At 43.3% G+C, this 20,254-nt stretch overlaps 1 protein-coding gene across 8 annotated transcripts in view; it reads right to left on the bottom strand.

Annotated features, from left to right (window-relative positions):
• Positions 1-4,718: 4,718 nt before the first annotated feature.
• Positions 4,719-20,254, bottom strand: part of phf21ab (PHD finger protein 21Ab) — a 40,739-nt gene continuing 25,203 nt past the window's right edge. The window contains exons 9-19 of one of the 8 annotated variants that reach the window (XM_037766307.1): positions 18,522-18,611; positions 17,281-17,622; positions 15,271-15,384; positions 15,130-15,181; positions 14,975-15,054; positions 13,685-13,745; positions 8,867-8,973; positions 8,331-8,486; positions 7,925-8,000; positions 6,704-6,807; positions 4,719-5,811 (exon numbers count right to left, since the gene is read on the bottom strand). In XM_037766307.1, the coding sequence (XP_037622235.1) occupies positions 5,026-5,811; positions 6,704-6,807; positions 7,925-8,000; positions 8,331-8,486; positions 8,867-8,973; positions 13,685-13,745; positions 14,975-15,054; positions 15,130-15,181; positions 15,271-15,384; positions 17,281-17,622; positions 18,522-18,611 (1,968 nt within the window). In that variant the 3' untranslated portion in view covers positions 4,719-5,025. Of the gene's footprint in view, positions 5,812-6,703; positions 6,808-7,924; positions 8,001-8,330; positions 8,487-8,866; positions 8,974-9,072; positions 9,096-13,684; positions 13,746-14,974; positions 15,055-15,129; positions 15,182-15,270; positions 15,385-17,280; positions 17,623-18,521; positions 18,612-20,254 lie in introns of all 8 variants that reach the window. The other 7 variants (XM_037766309.1, XM_037766308.1, XM_037766313.1 and 4 more) reach the window with 7 other exon arrangements.

Here is a 20,254-nt window from a genome sequence, read left to right as displayed (position 1 = left end):
TTGCTAATCGGGTAAGCTAAGTCTGCCCGTCGGGGTGCAGGTTAGTTTGTTCACACACAGGCTGCGGCTCACATGACCTGATTTAGCAAACTCATCCCTCCCAAACACAAGAAGAAGAAGAACCACGGCACAGAGGGAACGATGGACGAGTCACAGGACAACGAGTCGGGACCAACACGCCTCCAGGAACCAGATTCATGAATGCGATTGACGGATTTTACACTCTGATAATAATAATAATAATAATAATAATAATACTGGTCAAACCAAAAGTGCATCACAAAACGACTGGTTGTCACACCGAGCAAAGATCTCATCATCAACAATCCCTCTTTATTAAAAACGACCTCTGACCTTCGCCAGCGTCTGCAGCGATCTTTTTTTCTTCTTCTCAATGTAAATCACGTAAAAATGAAAATAAAACACATTTAAGGCAACTCCTATAATAAACAACAACAAAACACTATCTGGTCAATCTAAACGGCATAATCTGAAATGTAGTTTCCACTTGCATCGACTACTGGCAGCCTGAGGTGAAGGGACCGGGTCCGGGTCTCGGTGGGATGGGACAGACCAGGGGAGGGCGGGTCGGGTCGGGTGGGAGGGTTATCTGGAGGGTTAGTAAGGTTCTACAAGTCACAGTGCAAGTCAAGAGACAAATATTATCTGCTGTTTGAAGAAAGGCACTCGAGGTACCTACTGTACAGAGGGAGAGGTCCAGTTGGGCTGGAACACGAGTTCAGGCTCGTTCTGAGTGACGAGACGATGACTGATCTGCTCTATCCATGAGTGAACAACAGGTTGAAAGAAGAAGAACATCCACCCGAGTACGCCGACAAACAACAAAACACACAATGAACGGGATTCATGAGGAACTTGGGGACATTTTCTGTTAGAGCTGCATCCCTGGCCGGTCTTTTCCTTCCATGTTCTGAACTCTTCATCACAGACTAATGACATTTACCAGACAACACTGTGGCCAAACATAAAGATATTACAGAGATGTTCTCTCGTTACTTCTCCTGGGATCTTCTGAATGAAGGCAGTTTGTACAGCTGATGTCAGAAAATAAGGTGTCAGATATGATTCAGTTACATATGATATGAAAAAGACAAAGAAAAAGACACCTGCAACCGCTTATGTCATAGTCGCCCAACAACATATTCACCTCCACAACACGTCGCTGTTGGTCTGTGCAGAAATGCATCGATAAAAATAAAAAAAAAAATCCTTGTTTCATGAGGCGCATCACTATTATCACCTCTACAGCCATGCTAGCAGCTCTGCTCATCTCAGCTACATGCTAACATTAGCATGCTAACACGCTCACAATGACAAAGCTAACGTGCTGACGTTTAGCAGGTTTAATGTTCACCATATTTAGCACGTTAGCATGCCAACGTTAGCTAATTAGCAGTAATCAAGCTGAGGCTGATGAATGTCTTTCGTTCTACAGGTATTTGGTCATAAACCGAAGTATTGGACACATCAACATGTAGACCTGATGGTGGCGCTAGAGGAAACGTCACCAGAGTAAATAGGATTCATGGATATCTGAACCAAACTGTGTGGCAACCAGGCGACATATCCTCATACAACGGTTCGTATCGATATGTTTTTTTCATTTTCCATGTTAACTTCCTCTCGTTACATGCGTACAGTCTTTTATAAATAAACTTCTGTCTTCACAACTACTTGGTTAGGTTTAGGCAACAAAACTACTTAGTTAGGTTTAGGAAAAAATGGTGGTTTGGGTTTAAATAACACCAGAAGTGCTGTAACTCAAGTACGGAAGTTACGTGACAAATAAATCAACGTTGACTTCTGGTTTCACACGGGGCACCAACAACGGTCTCCTGGTGAAAGTCTGGTGTTTTTAGACCCACCCATCCACCCCGACCTCCTCCCTACACGGCGTCTATTGCTCTCTATACTTCCTGGTACACAATTACGTGGATTACATACAAATTGATTTTCTGGGATATACACGAATTATAGTGTATTACTTTTCGTAGGTAAAGCTACTAACGGTGGATGAGAACCGCCGGATATCTGTTCTATATTTAATGAAAATCCATCCAATAGTTGTTGAGATATTTCACTAAAAACCAAAAATGTGAACCTCATGGTGACGCTGGATAAAAAGTTAGGGGTATCACCAGAGTCAGTAGGGTTCATCCTCTGGAGAACCATGAACATTTCTACAAAATTTTATTGAAAATCCTCCAATACTTGTTGAGATATTTCACAAAAAAAACTAAAATATGAACCTCATGGTGACGCTGGATAAAAAGTGAGGGGGATCACCAGAGTCAGTAGGGTTCATCCTCTAGAGAACCATGAACACGTCTCCAAAAAGTCATTGAAAATCATCCAATACATGTAGAGATATTTCAGTCTGGACCGGAGTGGTGGACCGACTGATACACAGATGCTGCTAGCATGGCTAAAAATACATAAATAACAGATCACAGAAAATAAAAGTATGTTGACACAACCTTCTACAGCTGAACCTTCGGGGCTACTCGGGTGAATACGTTTTGGACGACTAAAATTTAAGGAAAAGCGCTCCAACATTGCAAAAGAAACAAAGAAAAAAAGCCCAACCAGAGGCACCGTTAATGAACAGACCTTTCAGAGTTTGTTAATGCCCCGAACCCAACAAGAAGCCAGAAGTCATGATCAGTTCACCAGACAAAGACAGACCCCAACTGACAGCCACCAAGCCAACAAATAACAGCATCACATCTCAGCCCAGACATGCTCCAGAAAGAAAAGAGATGCACCGGTCTAACTGCCCAACAACTCCTCCTCGACCGGAGCCTTAACGTCAGACAGAGGTTTGTGTTTCCTCCTAGAAAAATATTGGCAATGTGGGGATAAGTCACATCACAACAAAGAGATGCATACTCTGTTTAATTCCATATTAACATACAAAAAGCTCTTCAGCACTTCTTTGTAATGCAGCAAGCTTGTGCTTTAATCTCAGGATTTGTGGTATTGTCCTTTGAGATCCATCTGAAGGAGCAGGTTCATACAACAAATCCCTCCATTTCAAGGACAAAAAAGTTCCTCTCACGTTATTGTTTAATAAGCTCTCCTGTCTCAATCTGGGGACTTCCACTTTCTGAAATGGTAGCATCTATATCTTACAACGCCAATGATTTGATCTTTCAATACAGTAAGTGGACATGTCCCTGCTGAATTTGGATACAACATCATTTTGGCAGTTCAGGATTCAACAGAAATGTACATAATGCAAAGATCACCACTTCAAAAAGAGGATTCCTTTTTGTGTTGATAATGCCAGTACAGCAGGTTCAGGAACAGAAAGCACTTATTCTGAAGACTAGGAAGACCTGAATATCTTTTCCTATAAAAAGAAACACAGCCCAGATATAGTTTGTGTGTGTTGACATTGCAATATTGCAATTTCACATTTAGTGCTCACAGTTGACACACTTGACTCACGAATGAAAACTCAATCACTACACTTGACCGACACCACTGAAAACATCTGTTAGGCTACGGCGCCTGTTCCACCTCGTCCTCCATACCTGCTGAACATGACGCTCAGCGTCTTTTCTGCCTGAGCTCAGGGATACAGGTGGGGGAGAGATGGGGGGATAGCGGGGGGGGGGGGGTTAACTGGGAATACGTTTGGTCGTTGGTCGACTGGGAGAGGGTAGAGTCTTTAGGTACGTGGGTGATGGTTGCTGGGGTTCCAGAAGGAGGTTGGGTTGTTTGAGGACTGCGGAAGGTACGTTTAGGTTTTAAGGCCCTGACACACCAAGCCAACGGTCGGCTGTCCGACAGATTGGGGCCGTTGGTGAGCGTCCGTCACACAGTTTGGGCGCCGTTGGTGAGCGGCCGGAGAACAGTTTAGGGCTGTCGGTGAGCGTCCGTCAGACAGTTTTGGGCCGTTGGTGAGTGTCCATCGGACAGTTTGGGGCCGTCAGTGAGCGTCTGTCTAGTTTTTGCGGTGTGTCCCTCACCGTCGGCTCTAGTCTGCCTGTGTCGGAGGTTTTTCAGCTGATTCAGCAAGTTGAATCGGCGGCGGAGCTCGTCGGTGAGAGAAATCACTCTGATTGGCTGTTCCGCTTAAACCAATCAGTGCAGGAGAAGAGAAACGTTAGTGAAGAAAGCAAGCCAACGTGTAAAGTCAAGAGGACACACACAGAAGGCTCTTCTCATTTTTCATCTTCATAAACAACGACACAACTGGTGGCCTTCGTCGCCGCTAGTTCTTTGATGTTGGGTTGGTGTGTCTGGACCTTTAGACTTAGTACGAACTAGTTCGTTTGAAGCATACTGAACCTTTTTGGGGTTTAAGAGGGAGGTCACATTGGATTGTTGGTGGACTGGATAGGAAAGGTTTTTGTTGACTGAAGATGGTTTAAGATGTTGGTTAATGGGGAAGTCAGTTTCAGATTGGGCGGGGTAGGGGTTTGGGATAAGACTTGTTGGTTAAGGTTCAGGAAGAGGAGATCGGGAGGTTGCAGAAGTTAAAGGTTGTTCACATTAAGTTTGTTGGGACGAGGGGATGAACAGGCTCTCTTTTCATACTCTATCACAACACTGCTTCTTAGACCAGTAACCCCTGACAGATGTTTGGTTCCATGTTCTGGGTCTTCTGCGTACCCATGAGAACCCATCTCCCCACCCCACCAGAGAACACAGGGGCCACTAGAACAGGCACACACTGGTGTGATGATGAATTAAATCTCCCTTTGAGCATTCCCACCACTGACGACTATCACTAATTGGCATGATGACACTGGAACGCAAGCCTTCCTGTACCCCAGCTCTGTGTGGGTGGGGGTGGGGGGGGGGGGGGCAGCCTACGTCTTCCCAGAGCCATGTGACTTGGGCTGTATATCTACCATTGACACAGTCTGACAATACAATGCAAACAAACAACATTTATACAGATTGGCAACTTCAGGACACCGTACGGTGCAAGCAAAAGTCTTTTTTTTTAATATACGTATATGTTTGAATTCCCTCAGCTCATGAGACAGAGCATTACTTTTTATTGTCCAAACTGCTGACCAGAGCTGGCAAAGAATTCTGGGAGGGTTCTGAGGTTTTGCTGTTGTTGTTGTTGCTGCCGTCACTGTCGGTGATCTCCTCCTGTTTCTTCTCCACCGCTGTCTCTGGAGGGTTGACGGCAGCCATGTTGTTCTCAGAGTTGGTGGTTGCGTTGGCGGTGCAGGCTCCGGTGGGGTTGTGGTCGGGGAAGGCCGGCTCGGCCGTACCGTTGGTGGTGGCAACAGTCGCAACCGCTGAGGGAGCGGGAATGTCAACCACCGGAGCTGCCTCAGTCTCAGGCTTGGCCACAACCTCCACCTGGACACCAGTCCCTGTGTCGCCCCCACCCCCATCCCCGGCCCCGTCACCAGGCCCTGCCTTACCCCCGGCCCCGACCCCGGGGCTGGTATCTGCTGCTAGGACTGTGCTGTCTTCTAGGACAGCCTGGCTGTCGGTATCTCCTCCTGCTGCTCCTGCTGTCTGGTTGCTCCCCGATGCTCCGTGCTCCTCTTGTTTGTCGTTTCCATCAGCGTTGCAGCTGGCCAAGGAGCTCCCAGCCTTCATGTTCTCTACAGAGTTGACTTCTGGTGCAGCTTCAGGGCCGACTGCACCTCCAGCACCGTCCTGGACTCTGGCGCTGACATCCTTACCCTCTGTCTCTGCCAAAGCTTGATTGAAATTGAAGGCTTGAATGAGGCGAATCAGGTGTTTGACTTTCTCCAGGGAGAGATGCATGTCTTTCTGACGAGCCAGGATGGTGTTTTTGGTCTCCATGCATTTCTGATGGAAGAACAACAGGATCAGATCGGACACCAGATGTTATTTAGAAAACGACCACCAATAATCTATCTCCTAAAGTTCCTGTGTTTCTAGACTTTGGATTAATCGTTATTAGGGCTGTCACAGTTAAATGTGATAACGTGTTAACGCAAATTTGTTTTAACGCCACAAATGTCTGTAACACATTGATGCAATTTTTAGGTTGTAGCAGCTCAGTTTTAAAGCAAAAGTGAAGATACTGGTATCATATGAAACAAGAAAACCTAAGGAATCCATTGGTACCAACCATGTCATACTAGCTTGTGAACGAGGTTAAATAACGCTCCAAACTTGCTTTAAATTTTGTTGAGGAAAAACTATCATGGCCATTTTCAAAGGGGTCCCTTGACCTCTGACCTCCAGATATGTGAATGAAAATGGGTTCTATGGGTACCCACGAGTCTCCCCTTTACAGACATGCCCACTTTATGATAATCTTAGCAGTTCGGGGAAAGTCATAGTCAAGTCAGCACACTGACACACTGACGGCTGTTGTTGCCTGTTGGGCAATAAATATATACATACATTTGCATAAAGCAGCATATTTGTCCATTCCCATGTAGATAAGAGTATTAAATACTTGACAAATCTCCCTTTAAGGTACATTTTGAACAGATAAAAAATGTGCCATTACTTCTGATTAAATATTTTAATTGTTTGACAGCCCTAGTACTAATATAACAGGCTGCCAGCAATATTTGTCATTTCAACCAGCAAATGCATTGGTCAGCACCAGCTAAATATCTGAGATTCAGGAGGTTTGTTAGCCTCTGAACTAAGACTCAGGATATTTAATGAAACTGAAAGCAGCTCCTGTCATTGTGTTAATGAGCCATTTGTTTGTGTTTCTTACCGTTATGGAGTTGCTTAGCTGTTTGACTCGCTGTTCCAGCTGCTCTCGCTCCAGCTTCAGTTCAGAACTCCATTTCATCAGCTTCTGTTTCTCCTCTTCTTTAGCTACAGCAGAGAACAATAAAGTTGTTAGTCTCACTGTTTAACTGCTCACATTCGTCACAGCCAGGGTCTGAAATTGACTTTTTTCACTTCCTGTCACTGTGGCAGGTAATTTTTTTTGTCTGCCACTCAGAAATGTTATCTGCCACTTTTGAAATCTCTGATCTAAATGAAGGAATAACATGTTAGATCTGATGTCATTCAATGTTCGATATATTTTACATAAAAAACATTATATACATGGTAAATTACAGTGTTCGAATTACTGGCTTCCAGGGAGCCCTGTTTTTCTGGGAAGGGATGGTACTGTTCACAGTACTGTACTGTACTTTGTTATTGTCATCTATAGTGGTTATTTGCATAAAAACACACAATTCAAATGATTATGATTATTCAAATATTTGCTTTGATTAAAAAAAATCATGGTAAGCTGTTAGGAAGTTAAACAGGTCATAATTCCCTCCGTAATATCTATTTTATATTGCTGTAAAAAAATCTCCTTCAAACAATTGGATTTCTCTAAGTTTCTCTGCAACAACTTATTTTTTACGAGATTACATTTGAACACATCATGATAACATTGTAATTTACCTTCGCCCAATGATCATTTTACTGAGCAGAGCTTGAACACCTCATAATAATAGCTCAATGGCACCTCCGTTAACGTTAGTAGCTCTGTTATTTAACCAATCAGGACTGTGCTGCCCACCGGCTGCTAACAGCTAACGTTACTAACTCCCCTCCTGCTGATTTCAACACAGATTTGTTGTTCACGGTGTCGCATTATCAGGGACAAAATTGGGTGCACCCATCAGGTTTAGTAGCACCATGCTTTTGAGCGCTTTTTTTTCTCTCCGCCGTCTCCGGTCCCAAACAAACTGAAACATGATACAGCGTGCGTCTGCGTCATTGTGCAGCGTAACTGTTGGAAAGCATCAATAAGAGGAATGGATAGTCACGGAGGCATGAGATGACAAGGAATCAGACAACTAGAAACCCGTTCTTTATTCCCATCACTAGCGTTTTCCCTGTCTGCCAAAGTGGCGGATGGCCTGATGATTTCACTTGTGCTAATTTCAGACCCTGGTCCCAGCAGATGTAGAAAGCAACGTGACGTCACCTTCTTTGTAGGCGATGTAGGAATGAACAATAGCCAGAGTACCAGGCCAGGGAATGGCTTCTTCTTTCTTCAGGATCTGCAGAGAGAAGCTGGCAGTTGTCATAGAGGCCGAGACTTAGAAAAGACTTGAGGGAGACACATTTAGCCGCCACCCTGTGGTGAGGCTGAGGAGGGACAAGCAATGAGTGGATGGATGTGAGATGCCAATCTGTACTGACACAATGAATGGGACAGAAGCACAACAAAACAATACTGCATCATGTTTATGCTTACAAAGGATTGAACAGTCCTAAAGGTCAGGACAGAGTTTACAGTCGAGTACAGCTACTGGCTCTGATTGGCCCTTCCCTGGGCCACGGTACCCCCTTCCCCCTGACTCAGGATCAGTCACGGCTGCTGTGGTTACCTGATCTTGACATTTTGGACAGATCCACATGCCTTTAGGAATGGTTTTCAGGGGTGGATCCAGGCAGTCCAGGTGATAAACACGAGAACACGTGTCGCACATGAGCAACTGGCCACTGCGTCTGCACACAGTGCAGAAATCCTCATGGATGTCTCCCTGTGAGGAAGAATTGGACCAATCAGTTTCCCCGCCCAACTGAGCCCCACCGGCCATCCGTAGAGAGGCAGGGGGGGGCACCATGATCGGGTCTGGTTTAGTCTGAATATCTAATGGACATGGTGTGTTATACTGAGCCCACAGGAAAGTTACTGGGAGTTAGCATGTGCTCTGAGTAGTAGTTATTATTAATGGACACTGTTCACTTTGTAAGGCTGAGAGTCAAAATCAATGATGGCTGATGATTATCACATGGAGACAACAGACTAATGAAGTGTTTGTGGAGGTCTTTGGGGTGTAAATGAATGATAGAGCTACTGGGCCGATAAGGACTGTGTGTGACGGGGTTTCTGTCCCCCGTCTCCCCCATCGTTACTTACATCCCCAGAGCTGGGGCTGGGCAGGGGGAGGGGGCGGACGGGGCTGGAGGGGGAGGTCGGGGTGAGGCTGCCCAGCTCCGGGACGCTGCTGTATTTGGGTGGGCGACCTGGGTGAAATGAGACAGACGACAAAGACGGAAAACAAAGAAAAAAAGAAAGATGGAGAGGGGGGGAGAAAAGAAAAACAAACAGTCTGTATGACATACCTTGGAAAGGGAGTCTTCGTTGGCTAGCATGAGACAGGGGAGCGGTAAGGGAGGAAGAGGAGGAAGAGGAGTCAGAAGCACAGACAGCAGTGTTAGTGCTGAAGCCGAGCACTAGTACAACCTACTGCAGCTCTGTGTCAGATGTTAACACGCCTGTCCAGGTCCACGTCTTATTATGGGCTGTCACCAGGGCTGCAGCCGGGATGTACAAACACTGAGGCCAAGTTTAACCCCCCCCCTCCCCGATACAGCGCTGCAGGGATGACGTATTTCTGTAGTCCAACAGGAAGTTAGTGTCGCCCTGGTTCCCTCCACTAACCGGAAGTGATCATCTTCCTGGTTCCCTCCACTAACATCCAATGGGATTGTTCCATTGGGTTTTGGATTATTGCCAAAAAAAAAACGTAACGTTTATGATACTGACACGTTTAGTTCAGCAAGATAATCTCCACTAATGAACACCACTTATGATTTTTGAAGTGTGATTGCAATCAGCAGAAGTAAAAAGTTAACGTTAGGCTGTAAACGAACTACACCACGGTCACGTGAGCGCGAGTAAACACAACGAGGCTGTAAAGGAGGACGAGTCGGCGTGATGACGTTTAGTAGTCTCATTTAGCCACTTGTTGGCAACCGCCTTTTTTAAGACACATAAAGGCTTCAAAATTCACGAGTGGGATATTTACTGACGTAATTCAGATCTTAGAACAAAACTTTAAAATCTCTTCAGCTTGTGTTAACCACAGACCTTATTTCAGACATCTAACTAAAAACCCATTGACCTCCAGACGAGGGAACAGGAAGTGATAAAATGCTAACTATTTCTGGGTTTTAGGACTCATTCCTTCAGCTCTCTATGAACCCCCCTCTGCCGCTAACCATCTCTCAATCAAATCAATGACAAAAGACGGTCTTGAAGTCATGAGGTAGCGTGGGATCGTTTGAGTGGTCTTCATTTTTAAACAACCACCATTGCTGATGAAAATCTATCTAACGTGACTCACACTTCTTCCTAACATACAGCGAGTGAGTGAACTCTGGCGAATGGAGCGCAAAAAATTGTCCAGATATACTACGAGTGATGCCACTCTATTACATGGAAAGCGTGATATTGATTAACTGTCAGCTTTGATTTTTGAACAGTGAAAGTAGGTTGGAGGTGTGCAAAACTTTGCATAAATAGAGCCAGGGTGAGCGTCGCTTAGCCTGTTCGCTGACGCACAGAGCAGGTTAGGACATCTTCCTTGGTGGAAAATTAAACAATCTGATATTCGCTCGCTCGAAGAGGTGTCAGACAGAAATCATGTTCATGGTCGAGGTAGCGGATACATTTTTAAGGGCGGTCCATCTGCATTCTGTTCTGGTGTTTTCAAAAGGAAACGTCCACTCAGCCGTTAGCAGAAAGCAGTGACGTAGGTTAGCACAGTAAGTTAAACAATTGTTGGTTGTATGTATACTCCCGTGTTCTGAGAGGTAAAATTACTGCTTTTTTGAATGGAGTCTGGTGGCTTTGAAGACAGCGATATAACGGCTTCAGTTCAGAGCATTTCACTAAGAGACAACTCAACCAAATGGCTTACAGTTTTATTCACATTTATTCACGTCATGTCATTTCGTTGACTTGCTAACTGACCATTAGAGGACTGGACTACCCATACAGCTACTGTAAGCTCTAGTCCTTTATTCATAGAGTCGAAATATAAACTAGCCAGCGTGTTTTTATCTGTGCCGTATACTCCCCTCAGTGTGTTCAGTAGCTGCAGCCCTGTGATGACAACCGTCTACTGTTTGTTTAGTCGACTGATGTGATAAAATCTGACACTGACAGTTAATTTCTAGTCTTTTCTCCTGATAACTGTGAAGTCAGATGGAGGTTGTGTAGAGATAATTTAGTGTTAGATGTTAAGCCTGTAAGAGGAGTCAGTGTTAGTATTTTGAGTTGTGATGTAATAAAAGCTGATTCATGTTAATCATGTTATTACACACATTCACACATGTCACTGAGTGTTGTTGAACTGAAGAGCAGATATCTAAAATATTACTCTAAATCTAATTAAAACCCTCTCAGATACTTTACTTATGTTTTAGCAGGTAAATTCACTACACTTCCCAGAATGCCTTTCAACAGACCCCAGAGGAGAGAACAGGTGTGAAGGTTCAGCCGGGTTTATTCTTCTTCATCAAGGTCAGAAACAAACATACTGATTGATTTACTGTGTAGATCAGCTCAGGCTGCAACTAATGATCGCTTTCATTACTTTTAGGTTCAACGATTAACCTTTAAAATACTGAAAAATGTCCAAACAATAGTCCAAAACACAAAGATATTCAATTTACAAAGATATAAGCAACAAATCATCCTTTAGAAGAAGGTTGGACTTTTGCCTTAAAGTTCCCATGAAACAGTGCCATTTGTTTTTATGTTCATGCCGGAAATTGCCTATTAAAGGGACTGTATGTAGTTTTTACTCATATACACATGTTTAATTTTTTTTTTTTTTATGTGTGAACAGGTTGTAACCTAAAAAATGAGACCTTCCACGACTTTCTGGGTTTCCTCTATCAGCCTGTAGACTGCTTTTAATGTGAAGAACCTGGGCCTAATTTTCTGGGAAAATCCAACGGATGTGACATCATGCACGCTCACAAGTGCCTTTAATTTCAGCTCCGCTTACAGAGCTAGTGGCACATTCACAACAAGAGCGAAGCAAACTTTTCGCGTGGCGCAATTACATCCAAATTCAATGCAAAGAGGCAAATAGACGCAAATTCGAATGGAGCGACGCAAATGACGGACTGACATGACACAAACACACGGAGGTTGGAGGTTGTGTAGAGAATTTACAGCGTTTCACGTTCTAATTGAAATATTTCCAAGAAATTCTCATAACGCTGTGTGGTGAAAGCCTTTCAGCGTTGTGATTGTCCTTCTGTCGTCACTGATGTCCTGACATTGTTGAATCAGAAATAGAGGAAATAAATAATGTATGTGTCTGTGGTCACCCAGAGCTACGATAGTACATCATATCTGTACTGAGACCGGACCAAACTCTGTGTAGAAACCACAGACTGTCTATGGTAGAAACAACAACGTCGCTGCCGTATTTATGCCTAGATGACTTTATGTTGAGTGTTGATGGAGCAGCTGCATAGCCTGGCACTGATCCATCCAAACTCCATTCAGAAAACAAGCATTTTAAAAGTTGTTTGATTGTCGTCTTAGTAACAGACCTGACAAAGCATGAATTCAGACTTTTTACAAATCAGCATCATTGTGTAGTTATTTCAGCATCATTTTGATCTGTTTATTGATATTAAATCACAGCACAATCTGTTTATTTTGGGTTCACACCGCAGTAGCGACCTGTGGCTTGCTATATACAGTCAGTGCAATGACACTGTATGTGAATACAGCTCGCCGCCGGGTGATGTTATGAACCTAGACACGACGACGTTTGTTTTTCTGACATATCTGGGACTTCCACAACATGTACAAAGCAGCAACAGAGGTTATTTCTTCCATGGTTGATGGAGGAAAGAAATGGCATCTATGGAGACAAGCTCCTCCTCCTCTCCGGAGCGTCTAGAGCGAATTAACACAAATGATGCTGGCGGTCCGACTGGCTTTGATTCATGGGAGGGACCTACGTTTGGTGAGCTAACATTACTGCCAAACATGTGAAATATAGAGTGATATTGTGGTTTTAGCTGCTAATGTTGCTAACGTTAATCAACATGATGCCTGTCAGTCACGTTCGTCTCGTGTGTGTCGCCTCACTGTCTTGACGTTGACTGTCGTTGACTTAACGGCCACAGGTATCACTGTTAACAAGACATTTCTGATTCTTACAGAGATTCTTTTTAATATGAAGCTTTGGCAGTTTTCTTCCAAAGTTACTGTTTTTTAGTTGGTAATTCCCTCTTTGTACTAAAAAGCCCGGAAAGATATTCACATGATCCACCGATTCAAACTGCTGAAGCCTTAGATTAACTTCAGATTGAGTAGATTTTGTCCCCCATTGGGATGTAGCGATACACCCGTATTGACGATAACCTTGATATTTAAAAATGAAATTGAAAAATTAAAGAGCCCTGTTAAGAGACGGATAAAGTGTTTGGATCATAAGGATGGATGTCATGAATCCTCTCCTGCATGTATTTACAATACTGTATATGTAATCATGTTTACATTCATTCATTCACTCTGTGAGAGCAGAATCTTTTTCTTTCTACATCGCAGAATACTGAAGAGGAGGAGAGAAAGAGCAGCCCGAGCTGAAATATCACATTTCTGAGGAGGTTCATGTGAAGTACTGTATAACTCCGGCTTTAAGACATGAAACCTGACTGAAGCGACAGGAAACAGGAAGCAGGAAGCAGGAGGAGGGGAGACTTGTTTTACAGCATGTTATTAGTACTGAGTCAGATTTTAGTCTCTATTCTACTGTTTCTTCTGTTTCTACTGTACTGAACTTCAATACAGCTGCACCTACTCTCTTTCCAGTGCTCTGGTTTCTATTGCACTGAGCTGTATCTGGCTCTACTGTGTCTCTAATCTGTCTCTACCAGTAGTTGCTGGTCTCTGACCAGTAGACCAGTATTTCATACGGACCTCTCTTCCTGGTCCCCTGGTGCAGAGGGCTGTTCAGGTAACTCACTGCACTCTTTTTCCTCTGAAACAAAAGTGGAGAAAACAAACATGTTAATGAAATACGAACTCCACAGAGCTCCACAGAGCTCCTGCTGGACGCTCCTCCACTGGTCTCAGTTAATATGTTTGACTTGTTTCTGTCTCTTTGCACAAGAAATCAGTATTTCTCATATGTGTTTTTTAAATCCTTCATCAGATAAAAAACGTTACGTACAGAAACCTTACACACTGAGTCCGATACGTTTAATTATTCTAGTCATTGCGAAAATTCACGATATGAGACAAAATTGAATTAATTACGTGGGTGCGATGGGTAGCGCTAGTCCCTAACAGGGCTAATGAATGAATGATATTAGCGAGAAGCTATCGTTTAGCTGCCTAGAGCACAATCACTGCTGTCTAATCTTTCTTTTGCGACCATCTGCGATTCCAAGCTGTTCTGCAATCACCTGTCACAATTTATCTTTAAATCACATCTCTGTATTCTTGTATAATGTATAAAGAAAAGAATACATATAAATAAGTTTGGGTTAATAAATAAGCGGTGAAATGCAAAGGGAAAATCATGCATAAATAAAAGAAATAAATGCATATATACATAAATAAAGGAAAACATTTAAAATCAATCTAAAATAATAAAAAAAAAATCTAAATTAAATGAATAACTGAAAAAATAAATGAGTAAATAACAATAATTGCAAAATAAATCAATGAGTGTATACAAAATAAAAGCAAACATAAATTAATTAATAAAAAAAAAATAAAAAATAAATAAATGAATAAATAAAAATAAATAAATAAATAAATAAATACATACATTTAAAAATAAATATAAAATAAATAAAAAAGAAATGCAAAAAGAAATAAATACATATTAAAATGATTAAAAAGAAAAACAGAAATAAATAAAAGGGAAAACTAAACAGAAGAGTAAAAATTTGCAAAAAAGATCTGGAAAGTCTTTCCACTCTATATTTTGGAAAATTGGACAAATCCCCTTGAATGTGTATGATTTTACAATGCTGCCACCTTTTGGTGAAAGAAAGAAGCTGAAATGAGGGAATATCTTCTATAATGTGTTTCATGTAAAAAAATGACTTCATTTATTTATCAATATAGCTGCAGATTAAATCTATGTCCTTTCAGCTTTATCTGATACTGAGAACATGTTTCATTTAACTTTAGGAAGTGGAGTTTGTAAAATAAGGACACCACGTGAGAACAGTGTTAACGTATTGTTGGCGTTTGTACCTCAGGTTCAAACACGGCGCCGCTGTACACCGGGTTGGCCGTCGTTCTCCTCTTCCTCTCCTGTCTTTTGCTCTGAATCTCTGTAATCAAAACATCAGAGTTCAGAAAGCGTCACGGCGGCAGCGTCAGAACGTAACGGAGAAACAACCACTCACCTTCCAAGTGGTCGTGTGTTACGAGGCCCAGAGACACCATGAAGGCCAGTTTCTAGAAGAGAGAGAGAAAGAGTTTAATCATCAGAAGCAGTCAGAGACTCGGACGTCATCATGTGTCAGTCATCACGCTGTAGTACACACCTCTGGGTTCTCCTCTCTCTTGGCTCTGGGAGGAGGAGACAACGGAGGAGTGGAGGAGGAGGGGAGGCTGACAACTACCTTCTGTTCTGCTCCACCTCCTGATTTAACAGTCTGCTGAGAGGAGGAGGAGAAGAGGAAGAACACAGCTGTGAGTACAGATGATGGAGCTCATCCTCTCTTTGAGCTGTAACACTTAATGATGTCACCATATCAGATATTTAGTAGTCAATACCAATACCAGTGAAATTCCATGATTCTCCATACCGATTTGATACCAAGTTGAAAACAAAAACAAAATAAAAAGTACTTCAACATCCATGACTTTATTACTATTTATATTCAGTTTTTGTTAGGAAGTTAAACAGGTCATAATTCTCTCTCTATTATCTATTTTATATTGCTGTGAAAACGTCTCCTTCAAACTACTGGATTTATTCACCAAAAACTACATTTTACTAGATTACATTACAATGGCACCTCCTGTTAACGTTAGCCGTTAGTAGGGGTGGAAAAAAATGTTAATGTATCGTGATTTTTTTTTTTTCATGATTTTTAAATAGATTTTTAATGCCAGAATCTATATATTTGCTTCATTTGAGTCTATGCGGAGATAAAGTATAGATGCAGTATAAAGAGAATAGAGCTGACGGGAGAGCTAGAGACCACCTTGGAGAAGTTAGAGGAAGCATACAAGTGGAACTACGTCCGGTTTTCAAAATAAGGTGTTAACAAAGGGAACTGTATATACAAAATACATGTATGGAAATAAGATTGATGGATTATATTCACCAGAAGTATAAAACATTACATGTCCCTTATAAATTAAAAAGAAAATACCACTAATTTGTGAGGGAAATGTCTTTATTCTTTGATTTTTGTGTTGCTAGAATTTTTTTTATAAATAATTCCTGACAATGACTGATATATTTGACTTCAGGACATCTCTGATGCTGAAAATCAAACATTTTTACTGGATTCCTTTAGAGATTTTCCAGAGTAAAAGTCCCTAGAAGTGTATGATTCAACTTTTTCCCATGGTCTAGTGTTAAAAAAGATAACAAAAATCACAATAAATCGTAATATCGAATCGCAATGCTTAAAAATCACAATAAATATTGAATTATGATAGTATCGAATCAGGAGATAGGTGTATCGTCCAGCCCCTAGCTGTTAGCAGCCAGTCAGCAGCACAGTCCTGCAGTGAGCTAACAGTCAACATTAACTAGCTCTCGTCCTGCCGATTTCAACACGTATCTGTTGTTCATAATGCAGCATTACCAGGGAGAAAATATGGTGCGTCCACTGGACATGTCAATATTGAGTTTACTGCGTCCCAAACACATTTTCTATCATCCAGGGACGTCGGCGCGCTGTAAGTGTCAGCCCTGACGGTACCTACAGTACTGTAGACAAAGTACCATCACATTTTCATAATTTTGGCATCAACTTGGTACCAAAGTATCGGTTCTTGTGGCATTCCTAGCTCTAAGTACAAGATTCAATCACAGATGATCGAGCTCATCCAATCTTAGAGCTGTAATAACGTTTTTTACCGACAAAATCCAATCTGCACATATCCGAACTTCATCAAGGTAAAAAAATGTCTCTTTGTTGACTGAATGTTAAGTCCTGTAAAAGATTTTATTATCCTCTCACGTGCAAAAGACAGTCACTTTACCTCTTCAGCCTGGTTGGAAACACCAGAAAAGTTGCCATAAAAAATCAAAATCTAAAAACTTTCTAACTTTCTTACATAAAAATGTTTTGGCAAAGAGAAAATATCCATCCATGGTTTCTCATTTGGGAAAGTAAACTTGTGTAAAAAGCACTCATGGATTGTCTTATTATCAAAAAAAATAAAATCCTCATGACAGGTGCATTTTAAATACAAAAGAAAACATAACAGACACAAATCAACTAACATTTCCCCATGCTGTTAATAAAGAAGCGTACTGTTGTTATACTCCAGGTATATTCAGGTAGGACTCGTAGTAGTCGTAGTACTCGTACCTTAGGCTCAGTGGTCAAGCTGCTGATCTGGATCGTCTTGGCCGGAGTTGGGGTGAGGATAGGGGTGAGGTGGTGTGCCTGGGCGGGGCTGGCGAGGCGGGTGGAGGCAGCAGACACCGGCGTGGTGATGACGATGCCCGTCAGCGGGGTGGAGCCGGTCTTGCTGCAGGGCTGTCCGTTCACGATGCGGACCTGGTGAATGGGAGCCGCCGAGGGCAGCGAGGACGACAGCTTGGTGGCCAACATGACGGGCCTCTGGAGCAGCTGGGGGGCCGCCATCATGGGCGGGGGAGGGGCCGGGGCGATGTGGACGTTGGTGGGTGTGGCCGGTTTGGGCCTGACCTGGTGACGACAGACAGCCAATCAGAAAACAACACCAGAATGACCCGACACTGCTGGGTAACGCCACTGTGGAGCTCTGCTACTGGTAATACTAATACCACTAACCACTGACTCTACTACTACTGCCACTGATACTACTACTGGTACTATTAGTACTACTGCTTCTATCCCACTACAATTTCAAAGTGTATAACCAATATATTTTATATGTTTTAACTAGATAAGTTTCCAGTAAGACAATTTTTGAGTTTATATATTTAAAATATAAATAAATTCCCTTCCTGTTCTGAATTTCTTCTTTTTTTAAATAGAGTAAAAAGCTGTGATTTAGTAATGAAAAACAAGAGTATCAATAAAGAACCAAACCAAAAACGAGTATTGAAAAGAGTAGCAGTATCAATAAAATCCTAACGATACCCGCCCCTAGTACTAACAGTACTGTTACAGATACTACAGGTGCTCCCAGTGGCATTACTCAGCACAGGTAAACAACAAGTTTCCACTTAAAGGGTTAAAACACACCGACAGCCAGGAACACAAAATACCAAGAAGCTGCAGGAAAAACAAGCTCTCACCACAAAAGGTAACACACACACACACGCACTCACTCACACACACACACACACACATTCTCACACACACACACACACACACATTCACAGGCAGGAAACCTTGAAAACAACCCGTTCACAGGTCAGTTGGAAAATTAAAAAAAGCACAAGGAGAGGAGAAGAGATGAGTAGAGGCAGCACAGAGCAAACAATGTTTTAGTGCCACGGAGCAAGGCATGAGTGTTTGCTTTGCTGCCCTCTGCTGGAGAGTGAGCGAGTCACCTCAGGTGGGCCACACACACTGATCTGAGGGGGTTAGGGTTGGAGGCGGGGCTTACAGGGACGCACCTGTGGCTGAAAGGTGGGTCGAGGCGTCAGTCTAGGAGGAGGGACAAACTGAGGAACTTTGATTGGCTGGGCGGTGGTGGTGGCCTGCACCTGAGACAAAACCACAGCAGATGTGGATCTGTGCTGCTGTTACACTGACACGGCTGCTGTTACACTGACACGTCTGCTGTTACACTGACACGTCTGCTGCTGTTACACTGACACGTCTGCTGCCGTTAAACTGACGTGTCTGCTGCCGTTAAACTGACACGTCTGCTGTTACACTGACACATCTGCTGTTACACTGACACATCTGCTGTTACACTGACATGTCTGCTGTTACACTGACATGTCTGCTGTTACACTGACATGTCTGCTGCTGTTATACTGACACATCTGCTGTTACACCGACACGTCTGCTGCTGTTACACTGAAACGTCTGCTGTTACACCAACATGTCTGCTGCTGTTACACTGACACGTCTGCTGTTACACTGACATGTCTGCTGTTATACCGACATGTCTGCTGCTGTTACACTGACACGTCTCCTGTTACACTGAAACGTCTGCTGCCGTTAAACTGACGTGTCTGCTGCTGTTACACTGACACGTCTGCTGCCGTTAAACTGAAACGTCTGCTGTTACACTGACACGTCTGCTGCTGTTGACACTGACACGTCTGCTGCTGTTACACTGACACGTCTGCTGCTGTTACACTGACACGTCTGCTGCTGTTGACACTGACCGGTCTGCTGCTGTTACACTGACACGTCTACTGCTGTTACACTGACGCGTCTACTGCTGTTACACTGACGCGTCTGCTGTTACACTGACACGTCTGCTGTTACACTGACACGTCTGCTGTTACACTGAAACGTCTGCTGCTGTTACACTGACAGGTCTGCTGTTACACCGACACGTCTGCTGCTGTTACACCGAAACGTCTGCTGCTGTTACACTGAAACATTTGCTGCTGTTACACCGACATGTCTGCTGCTGTTACACTGAAACATCTGCTGCTGTTACACTGACACGTCTGCTGCTGTTACACTGACACGTCTGCTGCTGTTACACTGACACGTCTGCTGCTGTTACACTGACACGTCTCCTGTTACACCGACACATCTGCTGCTGTTACACCGACATGTCTGCTGCTGTTACACTGACACGTCTCCCGTTACACTGAAACGTCTGCTGCCGTTAAACTGACGTGTCTGCTGCTGTTACACTGACACGTCTGCTGTTACACTGAAACGTCTGCTGTTACACCGACACGTCTGCTGCTGTTACACTGAAACGTCTGCTGCTGTTACACTGACACGTCTACTGCTGTTACACTGACGCGTCTGCTGTTACACTGACACGTCTGCTGCTGTTAAACTGACAGGTCTGCTGTTACACTGACACGTCTGCTGCTGTTAAACTGACAGGTCTGCTGTTACACCGACACATCTGCTGCTGTTACACTGAAACATCTGCTGCTGTTACACTGAAACATTTGCTGCTGTTACACCGACATGTCTGCTGCTGTTACACTGAAACATCTGCTGCTGTTACACCAACACGTCTGCTGCTGTTACACTGACACGTCTGCTGCTGTTACACTGACACGTCTGCTGTTACACCAACACGTCTGCTGCTGTTACACTGACACGCCTACTGCTGTTACACTGACACGTCTGCTGTTACACTGACACGTCTGCTGCTGTTACACTGACGTGTCCGATGCTGTTAAACCGACGTGTCCGATGCTGT

Source organism: Sebastes umbrosus, chromosome 4 (genome assembly GCF_015220745.1).
Source record: "Sebastes umbrosus isolate fSebUmb1 chromosome 4, fSebUmb1.pri, whole genome shotgun sequence".
Classification (NCBI taxonomy): domain Eukaryota; kingdom Metazoa; phylum Chordata; class Actinopteri; order Perciformes; family Sebastidae; genus Sebastes; species Sebastes umbrosus.
This window is presented reverse-complemented; position numbering and strand designations above follow the sequence as displayed.